Genomic DNA, 19,345 nt, shown 5'->3' on the forward strand with positions numbered 1-19,345 from the left:
CCTTTTCTCCGTCCCCAGGGACAACATCCCACCGTCTGGTCGGGAAGATTCTAGAGGAGACAGGTAGTATTCCCTTCCATAAGCACCGAAGCGGGGTTTCCGACACCGGCGTATGTGCTGGACGCCTCGGTGTGAAGCCCGGTCTGGCGCCGGGGGGCAGGCCGCTCGCACGGCGCGCTCTATAAAGCAGGACACGCTGCAGCCTGCACACGCGGTGGGGAGAGCGAGTGTGAGGTGAGCTTTATTTTACTATTGGGTCTTTTCTGGGTTTTGCGGTGGGGTGTGCGTTGGGACCTGGGTCGTGCGTGTCGCGTGGTGCCCAGGACTGCAGCAAGGGCGGCCACTATGTCGCGTGGGCCGAGTCTGGGCCCAGCTAGCCTGAGTGTTACTTGCGGGGCGGGCAGTGGCGTCCGGAGAGGGTGGGGGCTCTCTGGGGGCTCTCAGGGGGTCGGGGAGGACTCCTGCCGCCGAAGCGAACCGAGGCCCCCAGGGCTAGTTCCTCTTTCTCTGCACCGCAGCCTGGCTACGCCATTTCTGCTGCCCACGTCGCAGGGCTCCGCCATCTTGTCCATGTCGGGGGCGGGGGGTGCAGGCAGGGGGCTAGTGACATTGAATATTTCTTTGTGAAGTTTTCCACCCCCTTTCTCGCTACACGTACTCTCCTTAGGAAATCGCTTTTGTATTTTTGATTCCACGTGGCTGGCATTTTTGTGCAGCATAGAACAAAGCCTGTGGGAGAGGTAGAGGCAGGATCTCAGGAGTTACTAAGGAAGAAGTGGGAGTGAGGTCTTTAAGTACTGTGTTGTTTCCGAGAACTAGATAGAAGTGGTTTTAGGAGAAAGCTAGTGAGGCCTTTGTTCACTTTCAGGAATTATTCTCACACGGCCACTCAAATATCAGAATTTTGAAATCACTTAGAACCTCATAGTTTTATTAAACGTCAGTCCTGGGGCTGATCGGTCCTAAGATCTTTTTGGACATCAGTTGCTTGACGCCTGAGCAATGCAGCGCCCCTGGCAAGGAGAGCCAGCCCACGAGCAAATAGCTGATTTTCTGTCTCCCCACAGCAACCCAGCAAGAATCCCTTCTGAGTTTCTCCCTTCAGTCAACCGTCTAGAAAACTGTTGAGTTTACACTTACTCTTGCCAAGTCACAAGTGGAATTTCTCGTCCATTCATCTTTGGAGTGCGCCCTCTTTTGCCGTTGTCCGATATATCCCTTTTTTTCACGCCCTTTTTTCCTTTTTATTTTTCAGATCCTCAAACATACGGGGAAACAGACATGTTTAATAGTTACAACATTTCACCAAGTTTGCTTTTTTGTCCTTAGTGTTCTGAAAGTATATTTCTTATTTCATCCAAAATAGTTAATACTTGTGTCTCTAAAATAACGTTTTTCTAGGTAATGACAGTGCTGTTGTCACCCTCAATGAGATTTGTTCCTTAATGATACCATCTTCTATCTGCTTAGTGCTCATAGTTCCTAAATCATCTCCAAAACGTCTTTCGCAGTTGACTTGTTCAAAAACGGTTGTGCTTAAGGGTCTCTGGTCATTGCTTACACTTCTTATATTTTAGGTTTCTTTTTCTCCCTTTATTCCCCCACAACAGGCTCTTCCAAGGGATTTGCATCTTAGCTTTCGCTGTATAGAGTTAGCAGGTACAGCCAGTGCTAGAAATCTGCAGAACTGAGACAAGAGGAGTAGTGAGTAGTGAGCAGGGTCTCAACATGTAATGGGTTTGGAGACAGTCCCTTGTGGACCTGTGAGACTGGGGAGGTGGGGGCATCTTGGTGTCTCCATAGGGAAAGCTGTGGGCATTTGTACCCTCCTGATGGTTTTTTGTGTTTCTCAGTCTCTAAGTGCTGTTAGCTTGGCCTCTGTTCCTGAAGGTGAGTGGCCTTGGGATCTGGTTGCAGAGGGACCTGGGCTCCAATGATGTCCAGCACTGGGCTCTGATCACCCCTGAGGACACAGTGCCCCCCAAGGACCTTTGACACCTGGGGATCTGAGGTGCCCTGGTTTTGATGTTCTCTGGACCCCCAAACTGTTTCCTCTCCCACTCTCACCAAATCCTTCCTGTGTTACAGGTGTGTCTTCAAGCTGAGGGGCCACCCACCACCACCCCATCTTGGTAAGACCCCTTATGCCTACTCCCTGACCCACTCAGATCTAAAATAACTCACCCTTGTTTTCAGTGCCTTCACATCAGATACCTCTGGGACCTAATTTATATGCCAGCAGTCATGCTTGGGATTTACCTAGCTCTGCTGTTCTTGGGCTTAGAGGTGTTAATCAAGTGATTGCTCTCCTGAGCCTCAATTACTCTGCCTGTAGAGTGGGCACAACACATCAGGAACAGATGGGCCCCTAGGCCTCTGTGCAGTTGGGTGGGGGGTAGTGATGTTTCCTGCCTTCACAGGTGAGGGTTGGATAAGGCGAGGAGTACATGGGCTGTGGAAGGGGAAATATATATGGTCATTTCTCAGTGTCCATGGGGGATCGGTTCCTGGGGCCCCATAGATACGGAGGGTAATGTGTATGTATTTGGGTTTCAGGGAAAAGGACTAATCAAAAAGCTAATTTTCAAACTCAGCAGAAGAAAAGAAACAGCAGGGCTGGAATCATTATCACTCTTACAGTGGGGAGCGGCAGCGGGTGTAGACTGAATACAGTGTCGCCTTCAGCAAAGATTAGGCAGTTTCCCCATGAATCATATCTCTATAAACTGATACAGTTATTAAGGTTACCCTCAATTTACACAGTAGCCATTGTCAAAGGATGTGGTTTATCTGGAGAATGTTTCAGGAGTGTTTCAAAGAGCTAAATCATCAGATAAGTTGGTATGTGTGTTCCCCAAAAAGAAACAAGTGTTCTGAGCTCTAGGAGGCTTTTTCTCTGTCCCTTGGGTGTGGGGAGCGAGGAGGATCATGGCTCTGGTGGAACAGTCCTGACTTCTCAATAGAGTCTGGACCCAAATCTCCATTCCCATTAATAAGGTTGATTTCTGATAACAGATGGGAACGATTGTTTTCTAAATACATAACAGAGAGAACAGAAAGGGTATTCTCTGAGGTTCTCAGAGGTTTAGACTCCTGCCGACAAGCACCTTAGGGATGAGAGCTGCGTGCCGTGAAGGGTTAGCTCAGAATGCAGCTCATCAGAGTGTCTTTCTGGGGGGGCTCATCTCTCCGTCCTCTGCGGAGCTCTGAACCTCATCGCGGACTGAGGAAATTTCCGGGGAAGTGTGGAGTAGGGAGGGGGCCCGTTGGGCAGGGATATGTGAGGGGGGCAAGGAGAAGCAAAGCAAGACAGCAGGATAGGGAAGCCCTAAGGGACACGTAACATCTATCGATTTCCGAGGCAGCGCTGTCCAACAGAGCTAGCAAGATGGAAACGTTCTATGGTCTGGTTGGGGGAGGGAGGCAGTTTAAGGGCACTGGGACCCCCATGATGTCCAGCACTGGGCTCTGATCTCTGGTGAGGACATGGTGCCCCCGCCCCGGGACCTTTGACCCCTGGGGTTCTGAGGGGTCCCGCCTATAGGGAAGGGTGGATGGGGGCCATGGTTTCCCTGCACCCCACCAACCCTCTCTTGGATCCCCCACCCTTTCCTGTCTGCAGGTGGTTCCTTCAGGAGTTGAGCAGCCTGGCCATCCCTCGGTAAGAACAGAAGAGACTCCCCTTGTTAATACCATAGTAATCGTTAGACTTACAAGATTCTAAATTTATCGTTCATTAAATCTATAGGGTTAGCTCAGAATGCATGGTAATAGGTCCTGGGTTCGATCCCTGCTGCAGAGATGGTTTGGGGAGGGTGGTAAGAGATTGTGAATGCAGGAGGGGCTAGGATTAGAAACAGGCCAACCCAGGGGTGGGGAGGTTAGGGGCTTTGCAGTGAGGTGTGTTCAGTCAAGGCTCCTGAAGGGGCCATATTTGGGGACCCCCATGATGTCCAGCACTGGGCTCTGATCTTCTGTGAAGACACAGTGCTCCCCCAGGACCTTTGACACCTGGGGATCTGAGGGGCCCCCAGCTCTGTGGAGGGATGGGTGGGGGCTGTGGTTGCCCTGTGTGCCTCCAACCTCCTCTTCCCCACCCCCACTCCTTCCTTTCTGCAGGTGGTTCCTCCAGGCGTCCCAGAGCGCCACCATTCCTCTGGGTAAGAACAGAAGTTCTCATGAATGCCATAATAATCATATTTATTTTATAGTTAACAAAATGTAGAGATTATGGGGAGGGTGTAGCTCAGTGGTAGAGTGCATGCCTAGCATGCAGAGGGTCCCAGGTTCAATCCCCAGTACCTCCATTTTTTTTTAAAAAAAAAAGCACCTAATTACCTCACCTCCCCGAAGAAATATTTTTTAATAAATAAAATTTTTTTAATGTGAAATTATATTTTTTTAATGCTCAAAAAAAGAATAATTGAAAAAAATTTTAATGTAGAGATTATGGTAATAGTATAAAGGCAAATGCTGAGCACGTAACTGACCGGGCACAGTTCTAAGCACTGGATTCATTTAATCTTCACAGTAACGCCATGATGTTGGGGGTGGGGGAAGCTGCTACAGGAGCAGCTGGTGTGGGGGGAGCGTTGCATTGGGACATCCAGTATCAGAGCACCCATGATGCCTAGCACTGGGCTCTGATCTCCCATGAGGATACCGTGCCCCCCAGGACCTTGACATCCGGGGGTCTGCGGGGCCCAGCTCCAGGGAGGTGCCTGGTGGCCGGGTGTGTGGGGCTATTTCTCTGTGCCCTCCCTGCAGCACCCGTGGCCGCGCCCCTCCCGGCCTCTTCCCGTCCCCCAGCTGGAGCAGCCACAGCCATGGCCGAGAGAGCCCTGGCGCCCACCCAGGTGGGGCGGGGCGACCGCTACTACACGTACACTGAGCTCCTGGCCATCGCGCGGCGCTTCAGGCAGAACCCCAATGAGCTCATGATCACCTGGATCCTGCGGGTGTATGACCAAGGGGGCCCAGCGCTGTCCCTGAATTCCGGGGAGCTGGCGCTGCTGGGCGACCTGACCAGTGATGCCGTCTTCAACTACCACTGCAAGGCCCTGCGGGGTGGCTGCCGAACGCTGCTGGCCTGGCTGCTGCTGGCCTGGCGCCAGCGCTGGGAGTCCTTCCTGCACTTCGAGGCCACTGAGCTGCCTTTCCGGCCCTGGACCACCATGGAGGAGGGCATCCAGCTGGTGCGCGAGCTGGGCATGCTGGACTGGATCTACCGAGAGCCACCCCTGCCCAGCGAGCCTGAGCGCCCGGCGCCCGAGGACGTGCCCTTCACGCAGGGCCTGCAGCGGCGCCTGCTGACGGCCGCTCCCTCCGAGCTGCGGCTCTCGCTGGTCAGCCTTCTGGTCAAGGGCATGACGGTGCTGGAGGCGGTGATGGAGATCCAGACCATAGCCGATGTTGGCCTGCTCTGGCGCCAGAGCCAACCTGGCCGCACCAAGCTCATGCTGGGGCCCAACCCAACGCGCAAGGACCTCATGGGCTGGCTGCTGAGCCACGGCGTGCCCAGGGAGCGGGTGGACAAGCAGCCCACCAAGGTCCTCCTGGAGCTGTACATCAAAGAGGCCAAGCGCAGCCGCAGCCATGCCGCCTACGGGCTGGAGGAGGAGCAGCCCCCGCCTCCCCCATACTCTGACCAGGCCAGCGGAGGGGACCCGTCAGTGCCCGTGCGCCACGACTAGGCCCCAGGGTCCAGCTGGTTCTCAGAGCGGGGCAGGGAGGCTAAATCCCAGGCGAGCCAACTGGCAGGGAACAGGGACATTGGAGGGGAGGCCCAAAGCCTCGGCAGGGTCTCCTGTGTGCCCCTGAATGGACTGAGGGACGCCCCTGGCCACCCTGTGGGCCTCACTGGCCAGAGCTGGAGATGAACGGCTCCTGGCCGAGAGCTGCCGCAGGATTCGGGGAGAGTCTGCTACATTTCATTCTGATACACTTGAGCCCAGTGGGTGTCGGGGGGTTGGTACCCACCGCTCTGCCACCTGGGCCCCCAAAGCACTGCAGGCCAAGTGGGAGAGCCCGAAGCCCACGACATGGAAGCACCTGGAAGTTTGCACACTTTCTCAAGGCTTGTTTTAAATGCAGTATTTTAACCTGTTACTTTTTCAGCGTAGAAGGGGTTTTAGGGAGGCTCTTTCCCCCCTTTGTGATGTCTTTTCTCTTGAGACCTTTTTTATGCAAGGCCTTTTCTCTTTTAAAATGGAACTTTGCCCTTTGCTCACCTGGGGAAGGTGCAGCCTGTTTCTTCCGGTTCCTCTAGCTGGGTGTGTGGCTGGAGTGTCTGCTAAATGCCTGGGTGAGGAGTGCTGGGGCCCAGAACCCCAGCTTTGTGGGGATGGACAGCCCTGGCAGACAGTGCCAGGCACCCATTAAACACCTCGCATGTCCCTGTGTGTGAGCTGTGCTGTTTGGCTGGGTTCTGGTGTGGAGCTGGAAGGAGAGCCGTCCCCCAGTGAGGCCAGGGTCCCCAGGCACAGATGGACAGCACCCCCAGTGGTGTCCCCATCTCCTTAGCCATCCCAGCAGTCTGCTGAGGGAAGGGCTGCTCACAGCAGTAGGGTAGAGGAATCAACTAGAACTTTCTTTGGGTCTTCTGTGTATCTATAAACAAGAGGCTCCCCCAGGACCCGGAAGTGCAGAGGGCATTCCTGGGGTCCTGTGACCGTCACGCAACTCCCCAGGCAGGCAGGCTTAAACAGGTACCAGTGTGCGTGTACGGATGTGCAAATGTGTGTGTGGAAACACTGCACAGCAGTGCAGGAGCGCACACGTATATGTACATGCACGTGTGTCACAACATGCACACGCTCAACTGCCCGTGGCTTCCAGGCCAGGCAGCCCTCCCTGCCTTCCCCCGACGCACACAGTAAGTCACAGAAGCCAGGGCAGCAGGTGACGAACAGATGTGTTGGGATCCAGTGTGTGTTGTGGGGAAGGGGTGGTGCCCGATCTGGCTCACACGGGGCCCCCCCAGGCCCGCAGGCAGCCTGGTCTCCAGGCCAGCAGACCCAGCCCCACGCTGAGTGCTGCCAGCACGGCCACAGCCCCAGCCAGCAGGGGCACTGTGGTGGCTGTGGGGAGAACACGGGGGTGTGAATCTCGAGACGTGCACCCCCTGCTGCCCCCCCAGCCCCGAGGGCCGTCACCTGCAGGAGTGGCAGGCTTCTGGGAGCCATGGCAGGGGATCCCCTTAGCCGGGGGCCGGGCAGGGGCTGTCAGCTGGCGGAAACGGCCTAGTGGGCAGGGGGCTGGGCACCCGGGGAGGCTGAGGGTCAAGGGCAGGCCAGCAGAGTCGTTTCGGTAGAAAAGGGAGACGGTGGCATTCCTGGAGGAAGAGAAGAGGTGGTGGTACCCAGGCCCCTTGCCTTCCCCTCTGCTGACTTTAAACCTGGAGGAGGGTAGCTAGATGGAGAACCGGGCTCTTGATTCCTGCTTGTCAACCCCCTGTTGCCACCAGCACCCTCCCTGGAAATTCCCCCTGCAGGCCATGCCCTGCACCTGGCATCCCAGCCCTCCTCATGAGAGTTCTGTCCCACCCACTGGAGCACCACCCCCTCCTCACCCTGCGTCGTCCTCCGGGTCCCCGAGGCGCTTCCGGAACTCAAAGCCGAGGCAGGCAGCATAAGGGGGTGTGTGCCCGTCATAGAGACCCAGGGCACCCTGGAGGGCCAGCAGAGTGCTGTCGTGCTGCAGGCGGATCCAGGGCTGAGACAGGGCTCCTGACATCTCCCCTCTCCTGAACTCTAAACTTGTGCATCCAGATGTCCCTTAGACCCCTTACGAATAAACGCGTGCATGCGCGCGCACACACGCACACCTCTGCACCCTGGAGGGAGCCACCAGTTACAGGTGGTCATTTAATAAAGATTGGTCACATAGACACAAAATATGATTGGACAGCTCAATGAAAGAGCCTGTCCTTTCAGAATAGCTGAATTCTTGTCCATAACACCATCACCTCCCACCTTCTGGATTCCATACCTCTAGTGATATGGTCTGAGAGTATGGTTTGGAGATGGGAGTTACTCCAGGCATTAGGCTGAGGTTCCTTTGGGACCACCAGCTCTTCCTCACCCAGATCGCCACCCTCCTATCCTGGTGACCATGTGGCACTGCCACCCTTCCCGAAGACTCACAGCTGAATACATCACCATCTTGAGTGGCAGCCCCAAGCGCTGGACTCGTGAGAAGTTGGCAAGGATGGCATCCAGCAGGACTCCTGAGAAGAAGCAAGACACAGTGCTAAGACCTCCCCAGAGCAAGGTGCCTCGGCCTCCCAGCCTCCCCACCCCACGCCTCACCCCCAGTCAGCTGGGCCTTCTCTGCTGCCCGGGGTGGGCCCACGTGGGCCCCAATATCCAAAGCTGAGATCCGGGCTAGCGTCTGCAGGACATCTGGGGAGGCCCAGGATGGAAGGGGAAGACCATGGGCTTGCTGGGGAGAGACAGGGAGGGGAAAACGTGACCACGACATCCTGAGCTCTTCCTGTTCTCCTCAGGCCCTCCCAGTGCCCAGGCTCCCCCATCAGCCCCTACCTGAACCCCTCACGGGCTAGGTCTAGTAAGAAAATATGGTGTGGGCATGAGCAATCATGAATGAACCAGAGTAATGACCATCATTCCGCAGTCCAGAAGCCCTTATCTGAAACCCTTGGGGCTAGAGCTGTTTCAGAATTCAGACCTTTGGGGTTTTAGAAAGAGCCACGGTGAGGATACCGTCCACCTCATAACACATCCAGTGGGATCTAGGGCAGCCGCTTTACACGTGCACGTTGCTACTCCCACCGTGCAATTAGGACCATTCCCAAAAAGTGGGGTAAGCGAGGACTACCAGCATCACACCACTCCAGGTCAGCTCCTGCCACCCAAGCTTTGGTTTCAGGCGTTTTTCCGATTGCAAAACTGGGAAGGTGGAATTGCAAACACAGCGCCAAACCTTCCCGCGGGCCTCACTGTGTGCCGGGTGCATTTCTAAGCTCATCACGTGAACTAACCCGTTTCGAGCTTCACAGCAAACCAATTGTACGGGTGGGTCAGCTGAGGCAATAAAGGTAGGTGACTTTCCTGAAGGAATACGGGTAGTGAGCGGCAAAGCTGGGATTGGAATCCAGGTGCCCTTAATGACTTGGTGGGTGGGCAGGGGCCCACCTGGCAAATCAGAGTGTCCAGAACCTTCCACGCCCTGCGTAGCGGCTCCCCAACCAGCGATAGCCCGGTGAAGTTCTCCAGGCGGGTCAAGAAGTCCTGGAAACACGGAGCTGGGTGAGGCCAGCAGACCTCCACTCCCCTTCTCATCCCGCAGGCCCCGCCCCGCTGGCCCCGCCCCCGCCCCACCACGCAGACCCTGCTCACCGTCCAGCCCTCTAGGGCGGTCTGGTACTCGGTGGCCTCAGTGGCCTCCCTCAGTAGTTCATGGTATCGGGGACAGCTGCGCATGGGGAACCTTAGCAGCTAGAGGAAACAAGTTCAGAGGGGGCAGCAGCGCGACTGGGCCCGATGGAACCGGGGGAGTCGGAGCTGTGGGGCCCTGCCTGTGGTCCGCCGTCAATCCCAGGTCTGGCTGCGCAGTGTGGGGTTAGCGGCTCACCCCATCAGGACAACTCTGCCCCAGGGAAGGTCTTGCTGCTCTGGTTCTCAGGAGCCACCCAGCCAGGCCCTGAGCCTCCTCTCTGAGCTGCTGGCCCTCTCCATCTCAGGGTCCCTGTCTCTCTCTCCATCCCTGCCACCTTCAGGCTCTATCCAGCCCCCTGACCTTGTCCTCAGCAACCGGCACCGTGTGCACAGGGATGGGCTTCCAGGTGGCCTCCGAGCGCCCTGGGGCGGCCTCAGGGAACAGCCCCGCGAGGTTGGCCTGCGCGCTCTCCAGCGTCCGGTCAAAGTCTGTGCTGCGAATGTACACCTGGGTGGGGTCGGGAGAGGGCAGGCCAGGGGACCATGGCTGGGGTCAGAGGTCAGCTGTAGCAGCAAACCAAAAGCTTCAGATTCAGTTCAGGGTCAAAGGTCAGGTGTTAGGGGGTCAAAACTCAGGGCAGGTTCAAGGGTCTGGCCTTCAATGTGGGAATTTGGGGTCAAGGGTCAGAGGTCAGGGTCAGGAGCTGTTGGGTTGGGGGGGTCAGAAGTTGAGTGGACATCGAGGATTAAGGAGATCAGTCAAGTCAATGAAAGATCAGAATTGCTGGAGGAAGGTAGAGGTCAAGATGAGGAGGGCGGGTCGGAGATCATAGGGTCAGAGTTCAGTACACAGCTATCTGGGACCAGAGGTCGGAGGTCAGGAGGAATGATCCTAATTGGAGATCTGTCAGGAGACACTGGAAAAGATAGGAAAGAAAAGTCAGATTTGATGAAAGGTAGAGGTCAAAGGTTGAAGTCAGGAGGGCAAGTAGAATCTACGAGGGTCAAAGACAGAATCAATCAGGTTCCAGAGTCAAAGGTCAGAGGGTCTGGCTGGAGTCTGTGGGAGTCAGAAAACAGAGGTGGAGGCCAGCAGAAAATGAAGTCAGAGTTGATGGAGGTCAGAGGTCAGATGTGACTCAGGTTGAGGTGGAGTCCGTGCTGTGTGGGTTGGTCAATGGCTCAGGAGTCAGAGATCAGACGTAAGGTGCAGGTGAGGTTGATGGGGGTCCAAGGCCTGAGGTGGAGGCCACGGGAAGCACTGCAGGCAGTGGGGGTCAGAGGGGGGCCAACACGGCAGTACCTCCTCCCGCTGATATTCGGGGCTCAGAAAGGCCTCATAGCGGCTCCTCAGGAAGCGGCCCAGCTCCAGCTGCTGGCGGACCCCCTCCTGGGGACAGAGCAGACTCAGCAGACCCCTCCCCACCCGGCCCCACCCCTTGTCCCCATCCCCAGCTTCTCACCCCGGTCAGCTGGCCCAGGCCACGCGGCCACAGGGTGGATGCAACCTCCTTGTGCGGGTCGGTGGGGTAAGAGGCCAGCGGGGCCCGGTCGCCATGGCGGAAGACCTGGGGAAGGGACCCGGTCAGGGCTGACCTGGGGGATGCGAGGGGCCGGGCAGGGGTGGGGCACCTCACCACAGCCACGAAGACCAGGGGTCCTTCCGACAGAGCCTGGGGCGGCAGCAGCAGCGGCAGCAGCAGCAGGAGGGGTCCTGTGGGGTGGCCCCGAAACCCTGGCCCGGCCATTTCCACACAGCCAGACGCTGAGCTCAGCCCGCTGTCTGTGCCGCAGCCCCACCTGCTCATTACCCGGCCTGAGCCACCCCCCCAGGAGAGCAGGTCCCAGCACGCCTCCCCCTGGAGCCCGATCCCCTGGGGCCTTCGTCAGCCTTGGATTAACCCATGGAGTAACCCACTTCATCTTTACCGCAACCCCAGGAATCATCTATCTGATCATCACCCCCTCCATTGCTCAGATGGAGAAAGCGAAGCACAGCGCGGTTAAGTAATTCGCCCACAGGAACACGCTAGTGAGCAGCAAAGCTGGGATTTGAACCTGGGCGCCCTTAAACTGGGCATAGAGGGAGGGAGAGACCCCTGCCCCTGCCCCACATTCTAGACTCCTCCCTCCCCATGCCACCCATCACCGCTGAGTTGGTTCTTTTCCACACCCCTTAAATACTGGGGCTCTTTGAGGCTCTCTTGGGCCTCCTGGTGATTCTGTCTTCTTCCCGAGCCACCAGCAACTGGCGAACCCACGTGGCCCAGCGATCGGACCCCTACACCATGGAGTTGGACAGGTTGGGTTCAAATCCCAGCTTTGCCGTTTATAAGCTGTGTGACTTTGGGCAAGTTGCTGCACCTCTCAGTGTTGTAGTTGCCTCACTCATGAAATGGAAGCACAGTCTGTACCTCAAAGAGGTGCTTTGAGGATGAATGAGTTCAAATACATTCAGCCTTTAAAACAGGCTTTCGCAGAGTGACTGCTCAATAGCGTTAGTTATTGATGCCAGGAAACAAATTTCTCTAAAGTTTAGTGGGTTAGGACAGTAGCCATTAATTATGCCTCACAGTTTTTGTGGGCCAGGAGTTTGGGAGTGCCTTAGCTGGGTGAGTCACATGACTCACGTGGGCTGCAGTCATATGAAAACTCGACTGGGCCTGGAAGAGCCACTTCCAGGCTTACCGATGTGGCTGTTGGCTGGAGGCCTCAGCCCCTGACCACATGCACCGCCTGTAGGACTGCTTGAGCCTCCTCACAGCATGGCCACCAGCTTCCCCCAGAATGACTGAGCCAAGAGATAGCAATGTCTTTTATAGCCTCACCTCAGAAATCACCCTCTGCCGTTTCCACCACGTTCTGCTGCTTATACAGGTCAGCCCTGTTCCACGAGGGAGGGGACTTCACGGGGCCTGAAGAGCAGGAGGTGAGACTCTTTGGGTTAGGGTTAGGGAGGCTGGCTGCATGGTAATGTTCTTTAAATAAATTAAAGATGTCTTGTCATAGAAAACAAATTCATGGTTACCAGGGGAGAAAGGGTGGGGTGGGAAGGCATAAAATGGGAGTTCCAGATTTGCAGATACTAACTACTGTATATAAAATAGGTGACAATTTTGTACCTTGTTGCACAGAGGAATATATCCGATACCTTGTAGTAACCCATAATGACAAAGAATATGAAAAGGAATACGTGTATGTACGTGTATGACTGAAACATTATGCTGTACACCAGAAACTGACACAACATTGTAAATTGACTATACTTCAATTTTTTAAAAAGATATCTTGTCAGCCCACTTCCTGAGTCCCCCTAAAATTGGTATGTTGAAACCCTAATCTCCAAGGTGGTGGTATTAGGAGGTGGGACCTTTGGGAGGTGATTAGGTCAGGAGGGTGGAGCCCTCATGAGTGGGATTAGTGCCCTTGTAACAGAGAACCCAGGAGCTCCCTGGCCTCTTCCACCTCATGAGGGCACATTGAGAAATTGGCCATCGATAAGCCAGGCTCTCACCAGGCACCGGATCTGCCAGTGCCTTGATCTTGGACCTCCAGCCTTCAGAACTGTAAGAAATATATTGGTGTCGTTTATAAGCCACCTCGTCTGCGGTATTGTGTTATAGCAGCCTGAACAGACTAAGTAAGACAAGCCCCATCTCGCAAGGTCCTTGACGTAATCACCTCTGCAATGTCCCTTAAGCCACGAGAGGGAAATACTCAGAAGTTCTGGATTAGGGTGTGGGCAGCTTGGGGCCGTTATTCAGCTCACCACACAGGAAAACACGAGTGGCTTTCTGCACCCCTCTTACCCACTTCTCACCCTTCCTCGTCCTGCTCTGTGCCCTAGAGGAAGCCTCTGACTTCAGCTGCGTCCTGGCCCCCCTGCTCTCGGGGTCCCTGCTGGGGTCAGCCACTGATGGAAGCAGTAGCTCCAAGGATGCAGGGCCCTGACGGTAGCGTAGCTTCCTCCGGGGCCCCTGACCCTTGAGGTTCTGGTGACATGGATCTCTCCCTGCCTTTTGATCCCTAGGGGTGTGTATTGATCTGCTAATAAACGACCACAAGCTGGCTGGCTTAGACACCAGAAACTATCGTCTCCCAGTTTTGGAGGCCAGAATTTCAAAATCACGTTCTCAGAAGAGGGGGGTGGGGAGAAGGAGGGTAGAGCTCAGTGGTAGAGCACATGCTTAGCATGCACCAAGTCCTGGGTTCAATCCCCAGTGCCTCCATTAATAAATAAATAAATAAACCTAGTTACCTCCCCCCACCAAAAAAATCCTGTTGCTAAAAAACAACAATAATAAACAAACCAAAAAAGAAAAAAGAAGAGAAAAACTCAAGGTGTCGGCAGGGTTGGTCCCTTCTGAGGGCTGCAAGGAAGGAGCTATTCCCTGCCCGTCCCCAGCTTCCGGTGTTACTGACAACCCTTGGCTTATAGAAGCATCAGTCCGGACTTTGTGGTCACGTGGCCTTCTCCGTGTGTCTGTTTCTGGGTCTCTTCTGGGACACCAGTTATGACCGGATCTTAAGTTGATTTACGTCCACAAAGACCCTATTTCCAAATAAAGTCACATTCACAGGTAACAGGGATGAAGACTCAAACCAGTCTTTTTGGGGGACTCAGTTCAGCCCCGACTGGGTGGTCTCAGCTCCCCGATTTTGCTAAGCCCAGTGCTGCACTGTCCTGCCACCTCTGAGCATGGACCCTGCATTGGACTCTCTCCAATTAAACCCTTTTGAGCTGCGTCTGCTGCTTCCTGCTGCAATGCTGAGAAAGAACACCCTTCCAGATTTTTAGATGCACATTTTTTCCATATGTGTACTTTTTTTACACAAGTGAGATCACAACTCACGTGCAATTTTGTAACAATCTCCTCATTTTTGTGTCAATAACACTTTCACCTCATCTATACCCACTCCTTTCAGAGGTCCCTGATATCTCCCCAGATATCTTTTGCAGCTGGTTTATCCAAACCAGAACCCAGTTCAGGGTCACCCACCAAATCTGGCCGTATGTCTCTTATGCATTTGTTTAAATATAGCGAGTCCACTTGCTTTGATTTTGTTTTGTTTTGTTTTGTTTTGGGACAAGGACTTGGAGAGACCATGCCAGTTGCCCTGTTGAATGTCTTGCCTTCTGGAATTTTCTAGTTGGTGCCCAAAGGTAATAGGCGATTCTTATCCTTTCCAGGATTTGCGTTGTATAAAGTCACTGGGAACGCGGGATTAGCAAATACGGAATCATTGCTGCTGGGGAAAATGTGTGTGTGTGTGTTTGTGTGTGTGTGTGTGTGTGTGTGTGTGTGTATCACATGGATTATAATCTTAAATCCTAAAAAAATACTCATTCTGGTAGATTCCTTTTTTTAAATTTTATTTTACAAACTAGGAAATTTGCCTAAGGCCACCCCACTCGCAGGTGCCAGAGCTGGGGTTCAAACCCATCCCACTGGCCCCAGAGCGGGAGCTCCTCACTGAGCACCACCTGCTCCAGTCTCCGGCCTCTGGACCTCCCTCTGCTGAAGATCTAAAGCCCGAGAGCAGAGAAGCATCACCTTGATCGACCTCAGCTGGGAATGTGCACCTTTTGAGACTCAAAATTTTAGCACTCCATGCAGAGATGGAACTGCGGAGAAGGAGGGCTGACGGCCCTTGCTCCGCTGCCCTCTGTATCTCAGGTAACCTGGAAGTTAGTTCTAAAGGTGTGATGGACAGAAAGAAACATAGGTGTCTACAAAACTGTCAGGAGGGCTGGCTGAGCAGAAGTCAGGGGCCGCTGGAGGGCTGTGGGAGACAAGGGCGTGTCACTGTCCCTGTGGCCCAGAGATCAGGAAGCTGCTGCCTTTGCCACGATTCCTACTGTTATAACTGCTGCTCCTGCCCCCAAAACTGGCGGCCAGGCTCTGGGATGCTCAGTTTAATCACTGCTACGTCTCTCCATCTTGTACTGGAGGAAATTTTGCCCAGGCCACTTCACCTGCTCTGCTGGCCTCCAGCCTCCGCCTGCTCTGACATATTTCTGGCACCCAGAGCTGACCCCCTCCCTCCCCTGCTCCCAGGCCTCCCATGGCTCCCCAGCACCCTCCACAGTGGTGGTGGGGAGGGAGGACAAACACTTCAGTGTAGGGTTGCAGGTTTGAGCTCTTTGATCTCAAATGTCCCATCCCAAGTCCAGATATCCCCCTGTGACATTCTGCATGCCCCTTCACCCAAGCCTCTGCCCCAGGGTCCCCTCTACCCAGAATGCCCTTCTGTCATCACCATGGCTGCCATTCTGGTCTCCCGGGCAACCCCCTCTCAGGTTCTGCTGACGGATCTTCCTTCTCTGGCTGAGAGGTCCAGGAAAGGGAAAGGGAGGTCAAGCAGCTCTTCAGCTGAAACCCATGGCCATGAACTTTCAGGAAGTGAGGAGGGGCCCAGCAGGGGGAGGAAGGCCCCGGGCAGGGGTCAGGGGGAGGGAAGAGAGGGAACGGGACCTGACCTCTGACCCCTCCACCCAGAATGTGACCCTGGCCATAGCCGTATTCACCATCCTCGCCTCCATCTACTTCTTCAACAAGGTGAGTGGGAAGAGGGCAGAGGGGGTAGGCTGGAGCTCTGTTGATTTGGCCTTCATTTTACCATATTGGCTGTCTCTTTCTCTCCCATGTTTCTGTGTATCTCTCTGTCTCTTTTCCTCTCTTAGGCTCAGCAATGAGAAGACACAAGATCCCTGATCCAAGAGCCCCGCCTCTTCCTGGACCATGGCTCTGGCCTCTGAGACCAAATAAATGTAACTGAATCAGCACATCCTGCTCCGTCTCCCCACCCTAGCAGGCACACAGTCTCGGGCCAGCTCTGTCTGAGGGCCAGGCGTCTGGGTCAGAGAGAGGAGGCCTGGACTCCCGGGTCTGGGGAAAGTAGGGGCAAATGGCTGGGGCTCTCAGGTTGGAGGCTAGAGCCTAGAATCTGAATTCAGTTTTGAGGGATGAGTAGGAGTCTGTCAGGAACATTTAGAGACGGGAAAGGACAGTCCAACTTTGGGTGCAGGAGCACAGAGAGGAGAAGGAGCAGGGCTGACTCACCACCTGCTGCCAAGACAGCTGCTGTGCGCTTCAGATTTGTTCCTTAACCTTGGTCCAGTGGGCCCCCAAAGGCCATAGCAAGGACACCCTGAGATCAAAGATGTGAATAGAATTTTCAAGCTGCAAAGGGTCTCTGGTTGCCGTCTTCATTGCTATATTGTATCCACACATCTTCCTCTTTTCTTAGAAAACTCCTGTTCTGCCTTCAATACCCACCGTAAATGCTTCTTACTGTAGAAGTATCCAGACCTCCAGACACACAGTCAGTTACCTGTTCCCTCACTAGCCACCTCCTACCCACTCCTTGTCTCCCCTCCCAGTGGGTGAAGTGCCCTGGGTGACACCCCAGCCTTTGGTTGAGCTTCATCCACTTTCTGATCAGATAAACAGTTTCATTTCAACTCAAGAGCTGAAAAGGCAGCCTCTGAGTAGGGTCACTGAACATCCTGGTTTCCCAGGAAAGGCCTAGCAAATTCTAATTAGAAACATATTTATAGCCTCAATATAACCTTGGTTTGCAGGTTACAAATATTTGGAGCCAGTTGTTTCAGCATAATTGACAATAGCAACCTCTAATTCTCAAAAGCAGTCTCATTTGGAAGATAGTCTTACTTATAGGAGACCTTGGTTGCAAAACTAAGAGTAACCACACGGGGGCGGTGTTGGACCATGTTCCCAGACAGAAGTTGGCCTGCCGGGCTCCAGCAGGGAAGCTGGTTTCCCCAAAAGCAGAATTCTGAGTCAAGGGCAACAGAGGGGTCCTTGAGGCTTCGTCCCCTCTCCCAGACCTTTCTCTCTCCCTGGACCATAGCCCTGCCCCCTATCTCTGTCCCCCAGTCCTCACAGGAGTCGTTCTACAAGCAGAGCTGACCCGTACTTTTCAGCTCACAGCTCCCCACAACCCCTCTGGGACGAGTCCCAGCCTCTCAGCAGGGCATTGGAAACTGCGTGTGACCTGATGTCCTCCAGTCTTTTTTAAAAAAATCTCACCCACCTCCTACACCCCCTGTGTAGCATATCCTTAACAACATATTAGTCAGAGGTAGTGGGGGGATAAACCACCCCAGTGCCTTTGCACATGCTGTGGCTCACAGTCTGAAGTGCCCTTTCCCACTTCTGTTTTGTCAGCTACCCCTGGAAGGCTTCCTATAATCAGATGGAAGCTGCTTGCCTATCCTGCCCTCCTCCATTCCCACTACCTTCCCTCCCACCCTTCCTGGCTGTGACTGGGAGCATGAGGGTGGGAGTGCACAGAATAGGATCTGACTCCTGCTGAACCCCAAGCTTGGGTCTTGGCTATTCATGTTTGTAAAACAAATAAACACAGAAAAAGAAGTCGGTCTTTGCGTCCCTCCTCCCCACACCCACCTCCAGTGTTTTCAGCCATTTCGTGCTGGGTTTTTCAGTCCCCTGGGAGCACTCAAGGTTGCATTTGCACAACCACAGGCACTTGAAGATGGACGGTGCTTAGCCCGCTGCCTGTGGGAATCTCTGGGGAGCTTTTGAAATTCTCAGAGCCCTGGACCACTTAAACCACGAAGCCTGGGGATGGGGCCTGGACATCGATTGGATTTTAAAAGCTCCCCCAGAGATTCTAATGCACAGACAGGTCAAGAGGCATCACTGTAATGCGTTTTCCAAAGATGGGAGAGATAGATTTTCCCCCTTGGAGCTCAGTGCATTTCTGAGGTAGCTCCATGGATACATCAAACGACTCAGAACATGGAGCAAAAATTAACCTTTAGTTTGGAAACGTTTGGCAGTTTGAAATCCAACAATGGCAAACAGCATTTCCCAGGGGCAGGGGGCACCGGAGGGATGGTTAAGGGGCATGTGCATATTTCAAAAGGCAGCCAGAGAAGACAAATGACTGGTGTCCTGGGGACTCAGAAAATCCGGTAGCCCAAGTGCTGGCCCGTTAATCAGTTCCACCTACGGGACAAAGGTATCCCGCTGTGCATGAGGCTTTCCCGGGTTTAGCTCTGAAAGTCCCATCTCCCAGCTATTGTATTGCTCTGTCCCGGGATAACTGGGATGGTTGGTCACCCGCGTTCCAAATTCCTATCCCCTGTCTATCCTGTCTTTAGATCCAGGTCCATGTCCGTCTGTCTGTCTCTCCCCACTCGTTCTCCTCTTGTTCAGTTGGAGACTAGTTCTGTCTCCATCTCCTGCTGGGTCTTTGTATCTTTTTCTGCCTCGTCTCCCACCTGGTCCCTCCCCAAGCCTGACCTGTCCCTCATCTCCTCTCCCCGCCTTGGCCTCCGTCTGCCACCCCGTCTCTGTGACTCCATCACATCTGTGTTGGCGCCTGTTTGACCCTCTGCGCATCTCTTCTTCCGCTTTGCCTGCTTTCTCTCTGGGTCCCTGTCCCTTCTCTCTGGTGGCCGCCCCCCTCTCTACACCTCTCTCTCTCTCAGCATCTCACCGTCTCCGAAGTTTGAGGAGATAGGAGACACCCCTTCCCATCCCCCAAAATGTCCCCAACCACCCAGGAATTTCCCTTCAGGTCCTCACAGTATGCCTGGGGCTTCGTCCTAGGTATCTGATCCCACCCATCTCCTCCTCCTCAGACTCCCCCCAACCTTGGCAGGACCAGAGGGCCCTGCACAGGCGCTGCCTGAAGGCTTGGTCCCCGCACACGTAGAGCAGAAGGTTGAGACAGCCACTGGCCCCCACCAGGCGAGCCCCAGTGGTCTCAGCAGCACACAAACCTCCGTCATGTCTAGCCCGGCCTCTCGCGTCCCCAACCACAGCAACAGAAGCAGCAGGTGGAAGGGGACTGAGCAGAGAAGCAGCACGGCCCCTGTGGCCCAGGGCATCCCCAGCAGCCAGGGCCTCCCTGTGGGCCTTGCCAGCTGCAGCCTGGCCTTTGGGAGGCCGTGG

General features: G+C 54.5%; 2 protein-coding genes and 4 non-coding genes across 6 annotated transcripts; 5 read left to right on the forward strand and 1 right to left on the reverse strand.

Moving 5' to 3' along the window:
- Positions 1-146: 146 nt before the first annotated feature.
- On the forward strand, positions 147-6,395 carry LOC105062673 (Friend virus susceptibility protein 1). The gene is made up of 5 exons (XM_010947032.3): positions 147-234; positions 2,089-2,132; positions 3,623-3,661; positions 4,120-4,160; positions 4,768-6,395. The coding sequence occupies exon 5, from the start codon at positions 4,827-4,829 to the stop codon at positions 5,691-5,693; it is 867 nt and encodes a 288-aa protein (XP_010945334.1). The 5' UTR covers positions 147-234; positions 2,089-2,132; positions 3,623-3,661; positions 4,120-4,160; positions 4,768-4,826; the 3' UTR covers positions 5,694-6,395.
- LOC123614579 (small nucleolar RNA SNORD88) lies at positions 1,926-2,017 on the forward strand. Its single transcript, XR_006722016.1, has one exon. It is a non-coding gene; the product is annotated as a small nucleolar RNA SNORD88 (small nucleolar RNA).
- Positions 3,441-3,535, forward strand: LOC123614582 (small nucleolar RNA SNORD88). The gene has a single exon (XR_006722019.1). It is a non-coding gene; the product is annotated as a small nucleolar RNA SNORD88 (small nucleolar RNA).
- On the forward strand, positions 3,939-4,030 carry LOC123614581 (small nucleolar RNA SNORD88). The gene has a single exon (XR_006722018.1). It is a non-coding gene; the product is annotated as a small nucleolar RNA SNORD88 (small nucleolar RNA).
- LOC123614583 (small nucleolar RNA SNORD88) lies at positions 4,616-4,705 on the forward strand. Its single transcript, XR_006722020.1, has one exon. It is a non-coding gene; the product is annotated as a small nucleolar RNA SNORD88 (small nucleolar RNA).
- Positions 6,396-6,519: 124 nt separating the features above from the next.
- ACP4 (acid phosphatase 4) lies at positions 6,520-11,146 on the reverse strand. Its single transcript, XM_010947031.3, has 11 exons — positions 11,036-11,146; positions 10,862-10,966; positions 10,702-10,788; positions 9,760-9,906; positions 9,360-9,458; positions 9,156-9,251; positions 8,310-8,442; positions 8,145-8,227; positions 7,571-7,695; positions 7,155-7,333; positions 6,520-7,079 (listed from the first exon to the last, which is right to left on the reverse strand). Exons 1-11 carry the CDS (start codon positions 11,144-11,146, stop codon positions 6,964-6,966), a joined length of 1,281 nt encoding a protein of 426 aa, XP_010945333.2. The 3' UTR covers positions 6,520-6,963.
- Between the last annotated feature and the right edge of the window lie 8,199 nt (positions 11,147-19,345).

This window comes from Camelus bactrianus, chromosome 9 (genome assembly GCF_048773025.1).
Source record: "Camelus bactrianus isolate YW-2024 breed Bactrian camel chromosome 9, ASM4877302v1, whole genome shotgun sequence".
Taxonomy (NCBI): Eukaryota; Metazoa; Chordata; class Mammalia; order Artiodactyla; family Camelidae; genus Camelus; species Camelus bactrianus.

Coding starts and splice junctions, on each gene's coding strand:
- LOC105062673 (XM_010947032.3), top strand. CDS start 4,827: ATGGCCGAGAGAGCCCTGGCGCCCACCCAGGTGGGGCGGGGCGACCGC.
- ACP4 (XM_010947031.3), bottom strand. CDS start 11,146: ATGGCCGGGCCAGGGTTTCGGGGCCACCCCACAGGACCCCTCCTGCTG. Junction 7,696..8,144: donor AGATGGTGATGTATTCAGCT/GTGAGTCTTCGG, acceptor ATCCGCCTGCAG/CACGACAGCACTCTGCTGGC. Junction 7,334..7,570: donor GACCCGGAGGACGACGCAGG/GTGAGGAGGGGG, acceptor CTCTTCCTCCAG/GAATGCCACCGTCTCCCTTT.